At 43.6% G+C, this 17473-nt stretch overlaps 1 protein-coding gene across 4 annotated transcripts in view; it reads left to right on the top strand.

Moving 5' to 3' along the window:
- The window catches only part of LOC119650644, a 405409-nt gene that overhangs the window by 302516 nt on the left and 85420 nt on the right, over positions 1-17473 (top strand). For all 4 annotated transcript variants that reach the window (XR_005249347.1, XM_038053569.1, XM_038053570.1 and 1 more), the window contains exons 8-12: positions 7655-8142; positions 8211-8632; positions 8870-9165; positions 10315-10745; positions 10803-10924. Coding sequence is in view for 3 of the 4 variants with exons in the window: in XM_038053569.1 (XP_037909497.1) it covers positions 7655-8142; positions 8211-8632; positions 8870-9165; positions 10315-10745; positions 10803-10924 (1759 nt within the window). In the remaining variant the exon portion in view is untranslated. The remainder of the gene's footprint in view (positions 1-7654; positions 8143-8210; positions 8633-8869; positions 9166-10314; positions 10746-10802; positions 10925-17473) is intronic.

The following is a 17473-nucleotide window of genomic DNA, read 5'->3' on the forward strand; positions in this document are numbered from 1 at the left end:
GATATATTTTGGTATTAACTTAAAGTTGTTCAGTTGCAATAAAAAAGGACGACTGACTTGGATGTGAATTGCAATCAGTGCGAAAACCGCCTTGTTCAGGCCTAGACCAGGAGCTGACAGAATCCTGATTCTGGATTCATTTGATAGACCGGGACTTGATTGACGTTGTCAAATATACATATATAAGGAAACGATCAATATCTGTCGCTGCTTTCGGTCACCCTAATTTAAGAACGAATGGGTTGCCTCTGCCCTCGACGAAACTGTCAGTTGCCCTCCTACTTAAAAAAAATAAAATTGAATGCTTGGCCCAAAAACAAGCGTACGTGAACCAAAAAAGTGGGAGAGTGTTCCTCTCTTTCGGTACCGTCTATCATCAAATGAATGCGAATTTAGGACTCTCGTTCACAAATCTCCAACAGGTGGACTGAGCTCTGAGCCCGCTGGGACTCTACCACAATTTAGACAGTCAGGTGAAGTGTCCATTTTAAACCGTAGAGGTACCTAATACATCGTGAAAACTAGTGGAAATTATAAATGACCTCCCCATGCTATCTTTCGGACTATTTCTAGGGATCAGTCTGTGTGTCCACCGACCTTTTTCTGAGCATTCCCACCTGATGGGTGATCTTTACCATCTCATTAGCCAAGTTAATCGGCCGCATTCCCAAGAAGGCAGAGAGCTGCATCCTTTAGGATGTTTGAAGTCAGAATACACGTACCACCTCTGTTCTTTCTGAGGATAGTGAGTAATGCATATTCACCGTAGATATATAAGTAGCCTACAAGCATACAGCGGCTCTCCTATTTTCGGTATCGTCCTTTGGCCGAACCGTACTAGCCCTGGCTTCTTTGTCGCACGTATGCTGCATGAGAGGTTTGTTCTTAACAGCATTGATCGCTCGCTTAAGTTAGGCACAGTACGTACATCAGTGTCATAATAAGACTCTCGTGCTTATAGGTAGCTATTGACAATTGCAGCCAAATAGCTGAGAATACCAATCGTCGTCAAAGACTTCCGTATTAGGCTCCAATTAGCCGAAGTGAAAGCATTTCTGCTGACAAAGGACGCCACCCCGCGATATTTTCTTGTTTCCGTGGCTATGTTGCCTAGCCGTCATTGCTGAAGCACGCGCGCTTGCATAGGCAATACGCTGTGTCCATGGTCTCACGAGACTCGTTGACGTAGTTCGAGTAGATCGTCCCGAGGTAGAGTAAGGTGGACACTCGAGGACTGCTGGGGAGACATTCTCGGATGACGGTTGCAGGTCGGCTTCCGCTTCCGTGAACTCTGGGTTGAATCTCTCGGTAGACATGTTATCTTGGCGTCCGTTCACGTCGAGTTCGGAAAGGATATCTGACAGACGCTGTCGCCACACTAGACGTGAGTGGATGTGCTAAGCCTTTTATTCACGAAGGTTCTCTGTCGATTTCGGTGGGTTGTCGGTACCTGGCGGATTTCATGCATAACGTTGCGCCAATTGGTAAAGAACTCGTGGGGGTCGTTGATTCATTGCTGGGAACGAGAGATGGTAGTTCCGTAGAGCATCTTCGCGTACGAAGCGTCCAGGCCCTCCTTGCTGCTAATAAGAAGTCCCAATAAGACGGTGGGCAGTATGTCTGGCCAAGGAAGACTTTGCCCGTGGCACACAACTGCGGCCTTAAGTGTGCGATGCGACGTCCTGGTCCTAGAGCAGGCGATGAAGTTGACTGGCGAAGGGGCGCAAATACCCAAAAGACATATCGCAGACGATCTCCTTGCCTGAATTGCAACGTTTGCGCATCAGCTTCAAGGATGTAGTTTTGTCACGAAGCAGGTTCCGTATCTCCGTGTCCAGGGATTGCTCATGGAATAGCTCATCTTCGCTGATAAAGGCAAGCATTTCGCTGATTTCGATACGGGAAAGTACATCTGCTACTTCACTACTTCATTACGAAAGTCCGTTGTAAATTGAGATGTGTAGCTGAGGTGTCGCTGTTGTCGCGGCGAAGCTTTGTCAGCTGACTGCGCAGACGCGTATGTCAGCGGCTTTTGTTCTGTTAACACAAAGAAATCGAACCCCTCTAGACAGTGACGGGAGTGGCGAACGCTGCTGTAAATCGCCAACAGCTCGCGGTCGTATGTGCTGTATTTCGCGTCGTTCTTTTGAAAAAAAGCTAAGCGGCTTTATTTAAGCCAAAAGGAATTTAACAAATTTAGCGAATTGTTGGTTAGGTGTTAACCGGGTGGCTGCTTCAGTTCCACTCGTAACTATATGCGACGCTGCCAAACATCTAGCGCCCCTGGCGGTGAACGCGGCAACCTCCGGTCAGCACAGTATCAATGGATGATCTCGCATTAAGAAGCTTATCTTGCCGATCAGAAAGTTGTCCTAGGCCCTCAACAACTGAAAACAACTCATTGGAGATCATCCACTCCCTCATTTTCCTTATAGTTGCCAAAAGACAAATCGGTTTAGAAGAGAATGACTCATCTGGAAGTTTACCAGCATTAGGCGACAGCACCAACTTCACCTTCCATCATGTAAAAAGTGCCTACTGAACCTTCAGTATGCTGCCTAGACTTGAAGATTTGCTGTCTCTTATTCTACTACAGATTTCTACATTTCATCTCTGATGAGGGGTTTCCAAAAATCCTGAGTACACCTCTCTTAAGGGGGAAATAAACCCTGTGGTAGAGCATCTGATCTGCGCAGTCGGTCTGCCCGACCCACTTTGCTTAGAAATATTAACATGGATCGGCACGAATTTCGGTCCAAATGGTCAAACTCTAAACTATATTATTCTACATGGAGTTTTAAGTCCCTCTGTAAGCAAAAACACGATGCCAAATTTTTGCCCCCAAATATGCTCATGTGGGGTATCAAATAAATGGCCTGGATTGGTACTTTACAATGCGGGCCTAAGTTTTAGATTTCGTTGTAAAGGAAGGGGAGTTAGGGATAAGAAAATACAGTTATGATCACAATTTCATTCTAAGAATTTATCCAAGCCAGACAGATGCTGGACATAGCAAAACCAAAATAACAACCCTTGAGGTAAGGAGCCAGAGCTTTGCCTTGGGTCACCTACATTTGGCAATATTCTCGCAAGCCATGAAATTATTTCATATGCTTTCATCGTTAAAGTCTCAATTTATGACTTGAAGTCTACTTTCTGATCAATTGTGACTCCTAGATATTAGATATATCCTGTTGCTCGTCCAGGTTCTTGGTAATATGAGGTGCGTGAGACAAACAGGGGTTGATGATCACCCCGAATTTGGTGTCTTCTTTAAGGATTGGTTTAAGGAGGTCGGCTGAGAACAAGGAGAAGAGGGTAGCAGAAAGAACTGATCCTTGTGGGATGCTAGCAAAACATGATTAGCGTATCGAGAAGTCTGATTTTGTATGGACTTTGGATTTCCTCCCATCTAGAAAGTTCAATTTAACTTGCAGAGGTGCGGATGGAAATTTAAGATCCCGGAAAGCTTAAAGGCGAGTCTTTTCTGCCATCTGGGGTCAAAAGCCTTCCTTAGATCGAGGAGACAGGAAAGTTGGTTTTCTACCTACCTCAGGAAGAAGTCAGCTTCGTGTAACAAGTCAGTGATTACGGGTTGCCTTTCCTGTAACGAAGACCTAAATCGAGCGCTCAGTTTATGTACCACAGTCCCTCGTTCAAGCTCTTCCATATCGTTTTGGTTTATTTATTTTGACTTCTGAGGAAAAAGTAGTCTCTGAAACAACTTACTATTTATCAATAAGGTCTCTTCTGGCTACATGGGTCCTCTTTCTTTCAAAAAGTTTCTCCAGGCCAGGTGATCGCCCCAGATCCTTAATTTGATTTCATCAGCTTCCCTATTTTGCTTTCAAGGAATGATGATGTCGTCACAATGTAGTAGTAAAAATATAGTTTCTTGCCCAGTCTTCGCTGCATACAAACATTTACCCGCCTCTGATCTTTTGAAGCCTTCTTAGAGTCATTTTTCGTTCGCAGGTGTTTGAGGTCTTGGTTCCAGCAGGTGCAGGCGTAATGTCTTACGAAAAATCGACGACCCAAACGTACCAGCCTTCTATGTTGTGTTTTTGTCAATTTCAGCGCTATTCCTTGAACTCGTCTTTGAAGTTGTGCCCTTTAAGTGTCCCAGCCGCTTGTTCCTGAGGCCAATATGTTTTGTAACGAAGCCTCATCCAGATGCCTCCAAACACGCGGAGAATATAGTTTTGAGTCGGTTCGAAGTACCAAGGCCACAGTTTGGCTATATTTTCAGTAATTTTAAACTCTTTCATTCAGTCTTGTTTCTCACAGAATATAAGGAGAAAATGGAGATTTCTTTCAAGGCGAGAATAGAGAATAGAGCATCACGCCGCGTTTTGCCGCCTAATTTTATCCCGAACTCAATATTTTTCTCTATGACTCTGTTTCAACTTTATGTAAATATATTTGACAATATCATCTGGACACGACATAGCGCATCCACCACACGTATGCATTATTGCTGCCATTTCTTCGAAATATGCTTCAACTCTCCCCAAGTCTTCTCGAGAAACTTACACCCCCGTCCCACCTTTCTGCGCCATGTGTTTCTAAAATGAGACAACCTTTGGTCATTCTAGGATAATGGATGCCATCGCATGGCGTAGTTAGCATTAGAGTTGTCAGTCTTTCTAAAAGTGTGACCTAATCACTGCTACTTCCGCCTTCTTATTAAGTCATATTCTGGCACCTGATTCGCAGTTCTTCGTCCAAGATTGTGTCACGCCTGAGTATACCAATAACGCGATGAAAACAGGTTATAGTGGCGGCCACTTTCCATGTGTTGTTCCCATTCAATAGCACAGTGAGACCAGGGGCGGAGAACAATCTCAACATGTGATGCGTTTGATGAGTTGCCTCTGTCTGGATGAAACCTTAAGTTGTTGGCGGATTCAGCACTCAACCTTGAGTAAAATTGTTGGTATTGTTGGTGGAGATCATTCCAACTCTGTTTACTTACTATCTGTCAATGACTCGGTGAAAGAGCGTCTGTTTGATGTCATCAGCGTAGTCAAAGCCGGACAAAGCAGCAGAAAGAACGTCGTCGATAACAAAAAGAAATAATACCGGTGATCCTGGTGGACTCTGCTTTAGACCTCAAATTCCTCATCATGCATCATGTCGCCCGTCTTGCGTAGAGCACGCTTGGTATACTCCCTATTGAGGCCCCGTTAGCCTTCGCGAAATCGATGAAGAGCAAGTGAAGCGAAGCTCTAAACTGCTAAATGCAGGTCGATCCAGAGCGGAAATCAGCTTGGTCTCTGCCGACCAAAATTTCGAGATCTTCCTTGATACGTTCCAGGATTATTTTAGTTATTATCTCTGTAATGGCAGGAAGGACCCAGATATCTCTACAATTGGTGCACTCAAGGCCAGTGCCCTACTTAATGCTCTTATAACGATTAACCCTTTTTTCCACTTATTGGGTAAGGTCTCAGATTCCAAAAATTTACAAATAAGGGGAAAGTAGAAATTTTCAAAGACTGTAAGTAGGCGCTGCAAAAAATGTTCCGCTTTACCCCGTTGATGGGAAAGATAATTTCGCCACTGTTTGGAGGAGACGTCCACATTCGTATGCCAGATCATCCGTAAGAGGTGGAATTTCACCGAATATTATACGTTTCAGAATCGTGATGACGTGCTTCTTCTATCTCTTCAGCGGCTCATGGTCATGGGTGAGAAGTCTACCGATAATGTTATTCCCATAACCATCGAGAGGCTTACCACTTGCAAGTTCTTTCCTGGTGGGGTATATGGTAGACAAATCGCTGCTATTGGCGGTAGCTTCTGCTTCTCTCATCAACATGATGGTGGAATTCCTTTGGTCGCTACTCAGCTCGGCCTTTTTTCGGTAACAGGGCTCCAGCACGTCGCGCTCACTTTCGCTCTGAGCCATTAATAAAGCTTTCAACTTTATACTTTCATCGATCCGCCTCCAAGTTTCCGCAATCAGCTAGGTTCTTTAACGTCCTTTTAGGCCGTGACGGACGGCTTCATCCACACCTTAGATAGAGACACTTGTGTTGGTGGCCTAGTGTTCGTGCTCATTTTTGTCAGCAAGAAAGTTTTGCCACTGCTCAATGCTAACTGGATCACGGGTCATATTGAATTTGGGGGCGGACACTATGTGCCCCTGCAAATTGTGGGTAATAGTGATACACAAACGAAAGTAAGTGATCACCGAGGCCGATGTCAACATCTGTTTTGTACCGTACATTCAAAAGGCAGCAATAGGATTTCGAATCCGATCAGCCATTTGGGGCAGGCCTTGTGCTTGAGCAAAGTGCCGCCGAAGACGAGGCGGCAAAAGTTGCAAAAGTCTACAAACCTTTGACCGTTGTTGCAAGGGTCATCAAGACTATGTTTCTTCATCATATGCCCAAGCAAGTTGTTGTCAGAGCCTATCTGACATTTAGGTTACCCCTTATCGGTCAAAATATCACCTTTAGCACGCCTTGCAGTAGTCGACAGCAATGGTCCAACATCGGATTCGTGTCTACTACCACATGACTTTCCAGAGTACAAAAACGCAGTGTCAGCAGAGGAGTACTCTCTAAAGATGGTGGAGTTCTCTCTCACTTCCCTTAGGCCCAGGATTTTCAATATGGGGACTCTCTAGCCGAATACTGTTCCCATGAGTTTCCAAAATCGTTCGTTCTAATATTTGGACGGATATCAAAAATGCATGTAAACATCTTGAAATTCCACGTTCAAATTTATTATGACATTATTTCCGGCTCCAATCCAACCACAGACTCCTACAACTTGGTGTCTTCCGCTTCCTATTTCATGCAACATCATCCGATGCAATTGGCAGAAATATTCCTGCTTTGCATTCCATTTATGTGCAAAGCAGTTTGAGTAAATTTTTTGCCAACATTAAGCTGTTTCGGGAGATATTACTTCTCACATTCTATTCTTCCCATCTACCTGTACCCCATAACTTTCCTCACTCCCACAAGCTGCTTTATTCCCGCAAGATTGTATACAACATTCAAATAAACCAATTCCCTTGCAGGCATTAGAAATTCCATTATCGTTGAACCAGATAAATGCACACACATTGCTCGCTCCGAAATGTTTTTAAAAAAAAGGGACAAGTATGACGCCAAGAAGCCGAACTAGAGGAATATGAAAACCTCAGCATCATCCCTGTCGGTTGGCGCCTTAGTGGCATCGTTGCGATGTTCCATCTAAGCGATTGCTGGAAGTCATGGTGTTTGGTACTTCGGTTGCAACGCTCCTACGGGGGTTCGGCTTCTCTTTCACATTTCCAATTTGGCTGTCATACATGCCTTTCGTTTGCATAATATGACATGGTGGCATTCACCCTGGCTCTCGATATATAATCATCATCACACCTGAGCTTAAAGAAGCCCCAAATAGTGATAAATGGTGTTTTATGGTTAACCCTAGAGTATCGATATGGCGATTAATGTACTTGGGATGTGGGTCCACTTTTTGAAACAGTGAACATGTTGGCTATGTGCAGTAAGCATTAAAGCCCCTTGCTGCATGCCCCATCCTGAATGAGTGGGTGGAATTTGCAGCCATTTCAGTGAAGGGAAAAATCCTAGGCTTAAAACATACTCAATGATGTGCATACTTATGTTTACATGTCTTCTAACTCTTCTTCCAGGTGATTCCACGACGTCGTGGTCGCAGTGTTTCCGGCGGTTCCCAGTCCAGTCTTGCATCAACACCCAGTGGTGGCGGGGGCGGTGGTAGTTTATCGAATAATCACTCGCCGAGACATCATAATTTGCGACATAGATCCGGTTCGGTAGAGTGGCCTGAGCCACCAGATCCACCAGTTTGTAGTACAGAGGACGAGGCTGCATCTTTGTATTCAGATTCTGACGATGTGATACCAACATATCCCGCAAATATGACCGGCCAAGGAACATACGTTATACGTAAAGGACGACGGGAACGTAATCGTTTACCAGAACTGAATGCATCAATGTCGTCTTCGATTAATTCACGATTGAGCAATGAAGCCATTTCGCCAGCTGTTTCGCAATTGAATAGTCTTTTTGTACCAAATTCCCGGCATAGTATCGATTTAGGTGCTTCATCCCAAATGCCTCCGCCTATATCTCATCACAATTCTCTACTTTCACCAAGGTAAGTTCATTTCTAGTCCCGCAATTCTTTCCAGTATAATAACTGCCATCATCTGGATATCTTTTTAGATCGCGGCTTTCACTAGACTTAAGTTCACCAAACTCTACCTCAGAGCTTCCACAACAATCTGTAATACACGCATCGTCCTCTGGTAACATGATGCTAGGACAACAGCGCTATAACGATTATAAGGCATTTAACAATAGCACAGCAGCGCATTATCAACAGCAGCAGAAGCATCACCAGCAGCACGATGATGCTCAATGTGGCATCGGTAGCAGCAATCACATTGAATCTAATGGCAATGGAGTTGCACAAATGGCAACAACACATCACAGCGGCAGCAGTAGCAGTTTAAATAACAATAATAATAGCAACAGTGCAAACAATGGCTCTAATAGTAGTTTAAACGGTCCTCCACAGCGTGTCCCGTCACTTTCAGGAATGGCGGTCACGTCCCAGCAACAGCAACATCAACAATCTACGCAAAGTAGTTGGCAAATTTTTTATATTTATCTTACTGACATGAATAGTGATGCGAACAGGATTATTGTCGTACATAAAGGGCTCATAATTTCCTAGAGTTGTGTCGATGTTAACCTGGTGGTAACAGAGAGTTTTCATGTGGATCTATATTTGCAGCCCCTTTTGCATCACTATTCATTCCTTTTCCAATTTGATCCCAAATTAAATTCCCTTGTAACCCCTTCTCATAACTCTCTTTCAGATGACGTTATCACAACGACACCACGACGTGAATTAGCCCCGCCTATCGAAGAGGATGAGGAACAGGATAGCGAATCACAACGTGGTGCACCACTACGAGAAATTGAAAATAATATTAGTGCATTGTTACGTGGCGATATATCAGTGGCAAGAGTTGGTGATATATCACATCATCGACGACCATTAGCTTTTCGACCTGGTGTTCATAAGTCCGAAAGTGCCAAAGAAATGTTATTATCGCAAGCGGCGGTATTTGGTCCGTTACCACCATCTCCGCCATCATCTAGTCCTGAGGTGGTAAGTTAAAATTCCTTGAATTGTTTGCGCAGAATGGTTTCGTGAAACACAGATCAACGGCTTCAAATCTCCTGGTCTTTATCAACTTTGTTGCTAAATGCTTGAATTCACGACGGGAGGTACATGCTATTTATACCGATTTCTGCAAAGCCTTTGATACCATTGACCATAACATTCTCCTCTCTAAACTTTCATTACTAGACTTCCCTCCCTCATTCATCTCCTGGCTTTCCTCCTATCTCTCATACCGTTCCTGCAAAGTTTCTTTACATGGTTACTCATCTGTTTCCTTATCTCCTTCCTCTTGTGTTCCCCAACGCTCTATACTTGGCCCCCTACTCTTCCTGTTTTTTATCAATGACCTCGCCGCCATTCTCATCTGTCCGTATTTGCTTTACGCAGACGACCTTAAATTGTTTGCCTCTGGTTCGTCTCCGTTGGACTCTGCTCTCTTACAGTCCAACCTTGATAATTTAGTCCATTGGTGTTCGGTCAACAAGCTAACACTGAATGTCAATAAATGCTACTGGATGCGCTATTCCCTTCAACCCTCCCCAACATCCTTTTCCTATTCTCTCAGTGGACAATCCATTTCACTACTGACATCCTTCAAAGGCCTGGGTGTAAAATTCGACGACAAATTTCGTTTCAATTCCGACTTCGTTGACATCATCAATAGAGCTTCCAAAATGTTTGGTTTTATCATACGTTCCTCCTCCGACTTTACCTCAATCCAGCCCTCCTTAACACTCTTCAATTCCCTTGTAAGAAACATCCTTGAATATTGCTGTGTAGTCTGGCCCCTTCCGCATCCGTGGCTGCCGCGTTCTTGAAGCTGTACAACGCAAATTCACCCGGACACTGTTTTACAACCTTCCACGGGTTGATTATCCGTCATGACCCCGCACCCTCAATCTCATTTTTGATATACCCTTCGCGGAGCTCGAGATTTACTTCCACTCTCCGATCCCGAGGCTTTGCCAGTCCTACAATGCGCTACAGCTTGGGTCCTTTGACTCTATTTCCCTCCCTAGCTTTAAGGGTAAAGTAAGCAATTCACTTGCTCCTCCCTCTGAGGATAGTATGTAATAAGGAATTTGCTCTCAACCGAAATCAAACCAAAATCTAAACTTCAACTCTCACTTTTAGGAAATCGACGGTTTCCCACCACTTCCACCATCACCACTAGAAAATGCCGCCGACGATGAAGGTGATGCCGACGATGATATTGTACGCGGTTTGCACGGAATACGAATCTCATCTCGTACTCGATTGCATTTTTCACGTGATCGCGACAGTTTTGAACATCCACCGGCCGTGCCACCGCATCGTAGTCAACCCTCAGTGAATACACTGAAAACACGTTCAATGGATGCTGGGTATACGAAAAAATACTCATCATCATCGTCATCACATTCAGGCGGTCCAGGAACTCTACCGGGTGATATGCCACCTACATCGAGTTCAAGACGACGACTTATGTCTGGAGCGTATCCAAAACGATCGGCACAAAGTCCAAGGGAAGAGAGACGTCTCCAGACTTCCTGTAGTTTACCAGAGACGCCTATTTTTGCGAGAGGGTACGCCTATTTTCGTGTTAATTTTTAAATTGTGTTGCTAATTTTGGTACTTTTTAGATGTGATATTCCCCGAACTCCTCATCGTCGTGCACCTGATCTTCCTACGAGCGGTTCGAGGACAGCTCCTCGTACGAATACTGCGACTGCTCCTACTCTGAATTCGTCTATTGTTGGAATTGGTATGTATAGTTTGGATGCACATTTTTTTGGAGTTTTTTGTCATACGCTTGATTGCTGTTCATATAAGCTTAAGGTCGAAGGTCACTAACAAAGCACAATGGTTACAAAATCGAGGTATCACCGAAAGTATTTGCTTGTTTTCATCGATAGAGTTTCAGGCAAAATTTGAAAAACAAAATAATTCATTAACATGCTAAGCGCCGGGTTGGAATACTGTATACCAAGATCCGGTTCGTTTTGGTTGTATACTCTTAAGACGAGTAGCTCCTTGATGGCGGTATCGAAGGTCCGCAAATTGCTCGACATCTCCTACTTCAGCAATAATTCTATCGATATCGGCTGGACACCTTAGATCTCAGCGAAGTAAGATTTTGGATGATCTAATGATCTGAACACTAAGGATCTAGAGCGGTTACCCTCCCCGGTAATATCGTTCCAGCGTCAATGGTGGCATCATGCAACTGAGACTTTTTGTTCCGGCGAGTTCGGCGGCCAAACGTTCTTGCTCGAAAGCCTTGAAAACACCTCTTCGCAGGCGGCGATTTTAGAGTGGACCGAATCGGCTGCCTAGACTCGTTAAAACCTAATTTCTTCGGTGCACGTCCTGTAAAAGCCATTGCTAATAGCTGGAGGCATTGATCTTCATGTTTCTTTCGATGAAGACTAGCGTCGTATTCCCAGTGAGGCAGATCCCGGCCCTACCATTCCTTTACCCAGGACTCACTCCAGCCGAAGGTTTCCGCATTCGAAGTTTTCTAGTGGCCTTTTTTGAGCGATTGGTGGCGATTTTGGCGATTATCTAGCGGCTCAACAGTGAAATTTCCGTTAATGAAAAGCACATTGGACAAGTAAGCACCAGCAACCAGACGAACCATTTGTTTCGTTCAGAAAGTGATCACAGGTCATCTTGTAACTGGGCATCTTCAGCTTCTTTTTAACGCTGATATGTAGCTACTTTGCCATTTTATGCATCTAACGCTCCAAATTTCTCCCAATTCGTCAACGGATTTTCTATGTGTTTTCCGGAGTAGTAGAGATGGTTGGATGACCGCTACAAGGGCAGCCTGAGGTCCTCTAGTCTCTGCCAAATGTTTGACTGCTCTGTACATGTTCGTCGGCAAAGGTATCCCTGCAAACCTCTTATTTTGCATAATCAATGTCTTCAAATCAAGAAACTCAAAAATGAGTAGCCTTTTTGAATTAAATTCATTAGCCTTGCTCGATACCTCTCTTCTACCATGTCTCGCAGGTTACCCAACCGGTTCTGGTATTATCAAGCAAGAAAACCGCTTAGCTTTCTACCAGCATCTTTACTTCTGTTACTAGATAATGATTTAGAACTCCTCAACTCCATCCAAACCAAGTCTATAACCGAAAAATGTGACGACTCCAATCTAGAATGACCGAGAAATGTGGCAAATACGATCTAGACGGGCCAAACCGCTACCGAACAGAGCAGCGACTAAAGAGGAAGAAAAGGAACCGAGAAAGCGAATATGAGCTACTAGCTTCTAACTATAGCTTCGCAGAAGTGTCCTTCAGCGCGTGCTTATTATTACTAAGTTTGCAAGGTCGGATTGGTAACCGGGTTTCTTGACACCTTTATTCCTCTACGTCCTTTTGACAAAAATTCGGTTATATAAATCCGTTACCTTTAAGAATCAGAGAAACGTAGCTAAAGACCCGATGGTGTTTATGCATTCAAGTCCTCAGTATGAGAAATGCCCAGATTTTCACCGTCCATGTTGTCCAGATGTGTGTAGGGGTCAAATCTGTGTCTGCTAAAGTTATATTCGAAAAGTCAAAATGGCTCAGTAGCCGCACTGAAATGTTTAAGATAGTGGTTAAGGAGGAAATTCCGAAGTAATAATATGATTTTCACCTCTCGCCTGAGGACTTCCGAGGCGTAAGGATTTTTGGCTCGGAGCATCGACGGCGCTGTGGTTTAAGAGTACCCTAATTCTCCGGACCCTTAAACATTCCTTATCATCATTTCCGACTTATCGACAATCCCATTATTTGAAGCTATCGAAGGCTCCCAGGACTTGGAAGTGTCTCGGTCGTTCACTCTCGATAACGTCCTGCCCTGCGAGCTTAGGAGCAAGTAAGCGGTCTTGTTGGTTCCGAAATTTGTTGAACCAAACGGTTAGCTCTCTTACGATGGGGATGTGAGCGAGAAATAGAACTCGTCGAACGGTTCGCGCTTTTGCTGTGTCCCACGTCGGATCCGCTCCCAGAGGTTAGTGTTCGATAGCCGATCTTGAAACCAATTCCAGAGGACATTCTGTGGACTCAGACAAATAACTTTCGTGCAAGACTGCCGATCCTCCCAGTACCAGCCAGCGATATCCCTCGTGAAAATCATGTACGTTTGCTTAATCAGGGGACTAGGTTCCCTTGCATAGTTGACTGAGTCAGGGTTTCGACCCTGAAAAGTAACTGATCGACGGACAGCGAGCCATTCGATCCATTATATTTTAACCGGCATGGATTTAGGACACGTTGACGACAATGCAACAGCGGATTTCAGCCACACTCAACAAAAACTTGGGGCATATAAAAACCTGCCGATCAGGTGGAACTCTGCAGCTAATTGGGAAACAATTAAATACTACCTTGATCAAAAAGTTCCCGGAATGATCGCCGTGTGGCGCTCTTATCACTCGGCTGTCCTTCTTTTGGTGTGCGTGTGTTCCTTAACTGTTAACAGTTGTGAAACTTACGTCGAGTTGAGTACATGTGTCTCTGAGCGTGTTCACGATTTTCGAGAATTTCATGCAAAAGAAGGACCGTGTGCACATCGCCGAAAACGGGATTTTAATGGCTGATTCTGACTCAACATTCATCAAACGCATCATTACTGGAGACGAAACCTGGGTTTATGAGTACAAGACGCAGTCCAAACTTCAGGCGTGAGATGGGGCGCATCGGGTGAGTCAAGACCGAAGAAACCGCGTCGTTTCCAGTCAAAGAAGAATCGATTACCACGGGTGGTGCATAGTGAATTCTTGCCACAAGGTCAGACTGTCTAGAAGGAATACTATTTGGGTGTTTTGAGACGTTTGCGTGAATCAGTCGGTCAAAAACGCAAGCATTTGTGGGCGAACAACTTGTGGATCTTGCACCACGACAATGCAACGTCGCACAATGCCATAATTATCCGCGAGTTTTTCGCTTAAAACAACACGAATACCATCCACAACAACCGCCGAATTCACCTCATTTTGCCGCTTGCGATTTTTTCCTCTTCAATCGAATCAAAAACCCACTGAGAGGAACGCATTTTAGTAGCCGAAAGGGAAGAATGGAAAAATCGAAGATGGCCCTAATGGAGATACCTAATATGGAATTTTAAAAATGTTTCGAGGACTGGATCAAACGTTGGCATAAGTGTGTTGCAGTCAATAGGAGCTACTTTGAAGGGGACAATATCGATTTTCAACAATAAGCAGGTATTGTTAATTTTTTTAATGATCTCCGGGAACTTTCTGATCAAGGTAGTATACACAAAGCAAAGGACAATGTTATGGGACCCAAAAGCATTGGAATTGATGAATTGCACACAGTAAGCATCTCAAAGCGTAGAAACTATGTTATAAGTAGAGAAAATAAACAACCTGCGAAATACTAAAAAGAATCCCTCCCTTGAAGTGAACTGAACAAAAGTAATGAGAACAGAGACGAAAACGAGCGAACTTCGAAGACTCCTTTCCCACACTTTTCAACATAATAACCGTAAACCGGTAAAATTCACAGATAGCAGAATCAGCAGAATGCATCCTCTTTCCTAAATTTATGTGCACAAGAAAATTCCTTGAACACAGCGCGAGAAACATCTGAAGAGTTTCTTCCCGCAATAGAGTATATCAGAATCAAAAAAAGAAATGCAAAAATTCAGTCTTCTTCGTATGAAATCAGAGAATGGAGCGCAGATGAAATATTAAGAACCTATTGTAATAGGCACAGAATGAGCCGATTGCCTCTGCATCTCATCAAAGTTTCATCTCATCAAAGTTTCATCTCATTAGTCCCGTCATCCCGACATAGAAGAAAAAAATATCAGTTTTCAAGTTAACGAACGAACAAATTATTGTTTCACATAAAGGGAGAGGAAGACACTCCCCAGAAGCTCACATAGTTTATAGTCGCAAGAACCCGTGGAGGTTTCTGGAGAGCAATTACCTAGTACACTATAAATGTCAAGACGAACACAGGAATCGACAAGCTCTTGGAGGATGGAGAACTCTCCTCTACAAGGTGGAAAGGAAATGTGGCTTATGAACACTTGCAATAAGCGGTGCGAACTCAAGTGCACTTACTTCCTCCTCTCTTGTAGTCCACGGAGTCATTTTGTTCCAAAGTTTTCCAAAAAAGTTGGCCGACGGTTTCGTCCAGGGCAGAGGTGGTTAACTCAAAAAAGAGGTTTCCGTGGATCACAAGAGAGAAAATAAGTTGCTTCCCAAATGGTCCGGTCCATTATCATTCATCGTTAGTGGGTGCGAATGCATCCCTTAGCATAACATTATGCTTCCAAAAATATTTGCTAGAATCGAACTTAGGAAAACCCATGCCATAGAACAGAGCTTCTTCCTTCTTTCTCCCGTCTTCATCGACTGCGGTTGTGATCTGCAAATGGGCTATCTGAGAGAGTATTTATTCATTATGTTTAGTGAAGGCATGAAGGAAGACGGCCGATCTTTTCCTTGGGTTCTTTCTAGTTATAATCCCTAAAGATTCTTCCCACCACACGAATCCTTCTCAATTCACAGTTGACCATGACTCATTTGAATTCAAAAGCCCTGCGTTTGTATTCTGTAGATAAAAAAGGAGAAAATTCCATGAGCAGATGCCGAACATTCACTAATTTATACCCATATACGGAAATATCGTTCCGAATATGCAGTACATCAGTCATCTCAATCATCCAGAACTAGCATCGTCATCAACGGCGCAACAATCGCTAACCAGTCCAGGCCTGCCTGAGTAAGGAATCCCAGGCACACCAGTTTTATGCCGAGATCCATCAATTCGATATCCCTAAAAGTTGTCTGTCGTCCTGGCCTACGCCGTCGCTCCATCGAAGGAAAGGTCTGCCACGTCTTCTTTTTCTGCCATAGATATCACCCTTATAGACCTTCTGGATAAGATCATCCTCACCCATACGGATTAGGTAACCCGCATCCCAAGCTGATGAACCGGATTTTATCCATAACTAGGCGGTCATGGTATCGCTCATAAATTTCATCATAATAGAGGCTACGGAATCCTCCATCCTCACACCAAAAATTCTCTTGAATCCGGAATAAAAATTTCAATAAAAAAGGTGTTAACATGGGAGTTGAACCATCGATCACATGCAAGTTTTTTCGTGATCCAGTCTACGGTCCTGAAATTATTATTTGTGGGAGCTTCTGATTCCCTGACCAACGCAATAGTAAAATCTCTATTTGTCAAGGCACACAATACGTTGAATTTCTCGCGATTCTTCGCGGTATCGGAGTTCAAACCCATCACGTTCGCTATCATTCGGGCTAATCATTCAACAAGGTCTTGCAACGCCGTCCAGGACGTACCCGATGCCGATCGATATTGAATTTGAGTGCCGAGGGTCTTCAACCCTGAAAAAAGCAGCGGGTCTAACACCCGAACGTAAGCTAGCAATCCTTTATGAAGCTGATGTCCACTCCCCTTAAATCTACTACTGATCGCAGTTTTACCAATATCATTATTCGTAAACTGCCAGTGGAAACCCAATTGACCTTATTACAAGACAGGAATCGAATAATGTTGAGGATCCATAGAAATTCCATTTTTTCATGTTATGTATATTAAAGATAATCATATCTCCAAAATTAAATCAGAGGAGTATGATTTAGTGCCAATTTTATTATCTAAATTATAACAATCTCAGTTAACATCTAATGTAAATATAGTAACCATCCGAATTGTTGTGAAAGTATCCGATTTCATGCCTAATTACTGTACAAAACCAATAGCCAACAATATTATGGGAGCTATCACCACCTTTTCGAAGCGACAAGTTTTCTTTGATTTCCAGTGCTCACAATCCGCCTTCTTCTCCATAGATTTCCGTTCAATGCTACTATTTTAATGATTGTCAACGACCGTAATATTCACAGAGCAATTCATCTTATCAACTCCGCCTTGTTATGGTGAAAATGCAAGTAAATTAAAAGTTACAAGTCCCAATATACGAATATGCTGCTTTGAGACCTAAATTAAGACGGACATGCTTCCGTGACCAATGGACTCTGGTGATTTACCTCAAATACAGCACTATGCCTGTCCGTATATTGCATTGACGCCATCATATATGGTCGTTTCCAATCTAGTATCTCCGAATCAATTTTATACAAACGCGTATCCTCATGGGATACCCTAATAACACGTACAATATTTCATTTCGACTTGTTGTTTGTCAGGTCTAGTACAAATCTTTATATCGTTTGAATATAGCAAATATACTGGCTTACGTTAGTTGGTTTGTGCGGCCACGCTTTCTAGCATCATTCAGTAACCATGTAAGG

The sequence above is a fragment of the Hermetia illucens genome, chromosome 3, assembly GCF_905115235.1.
Source record: "Hermetia illucens chromosome 3, iHerIll2.2.curated.20191125, whole genome shotgun sequence".
NCBI classification, from domain to species: domain Eukaryota; kingdom Metazoa; phylum Arthropoda; class Insecta; order Diptera; family Stratiomyidae; genus Hermetia; species Hermetia illucens.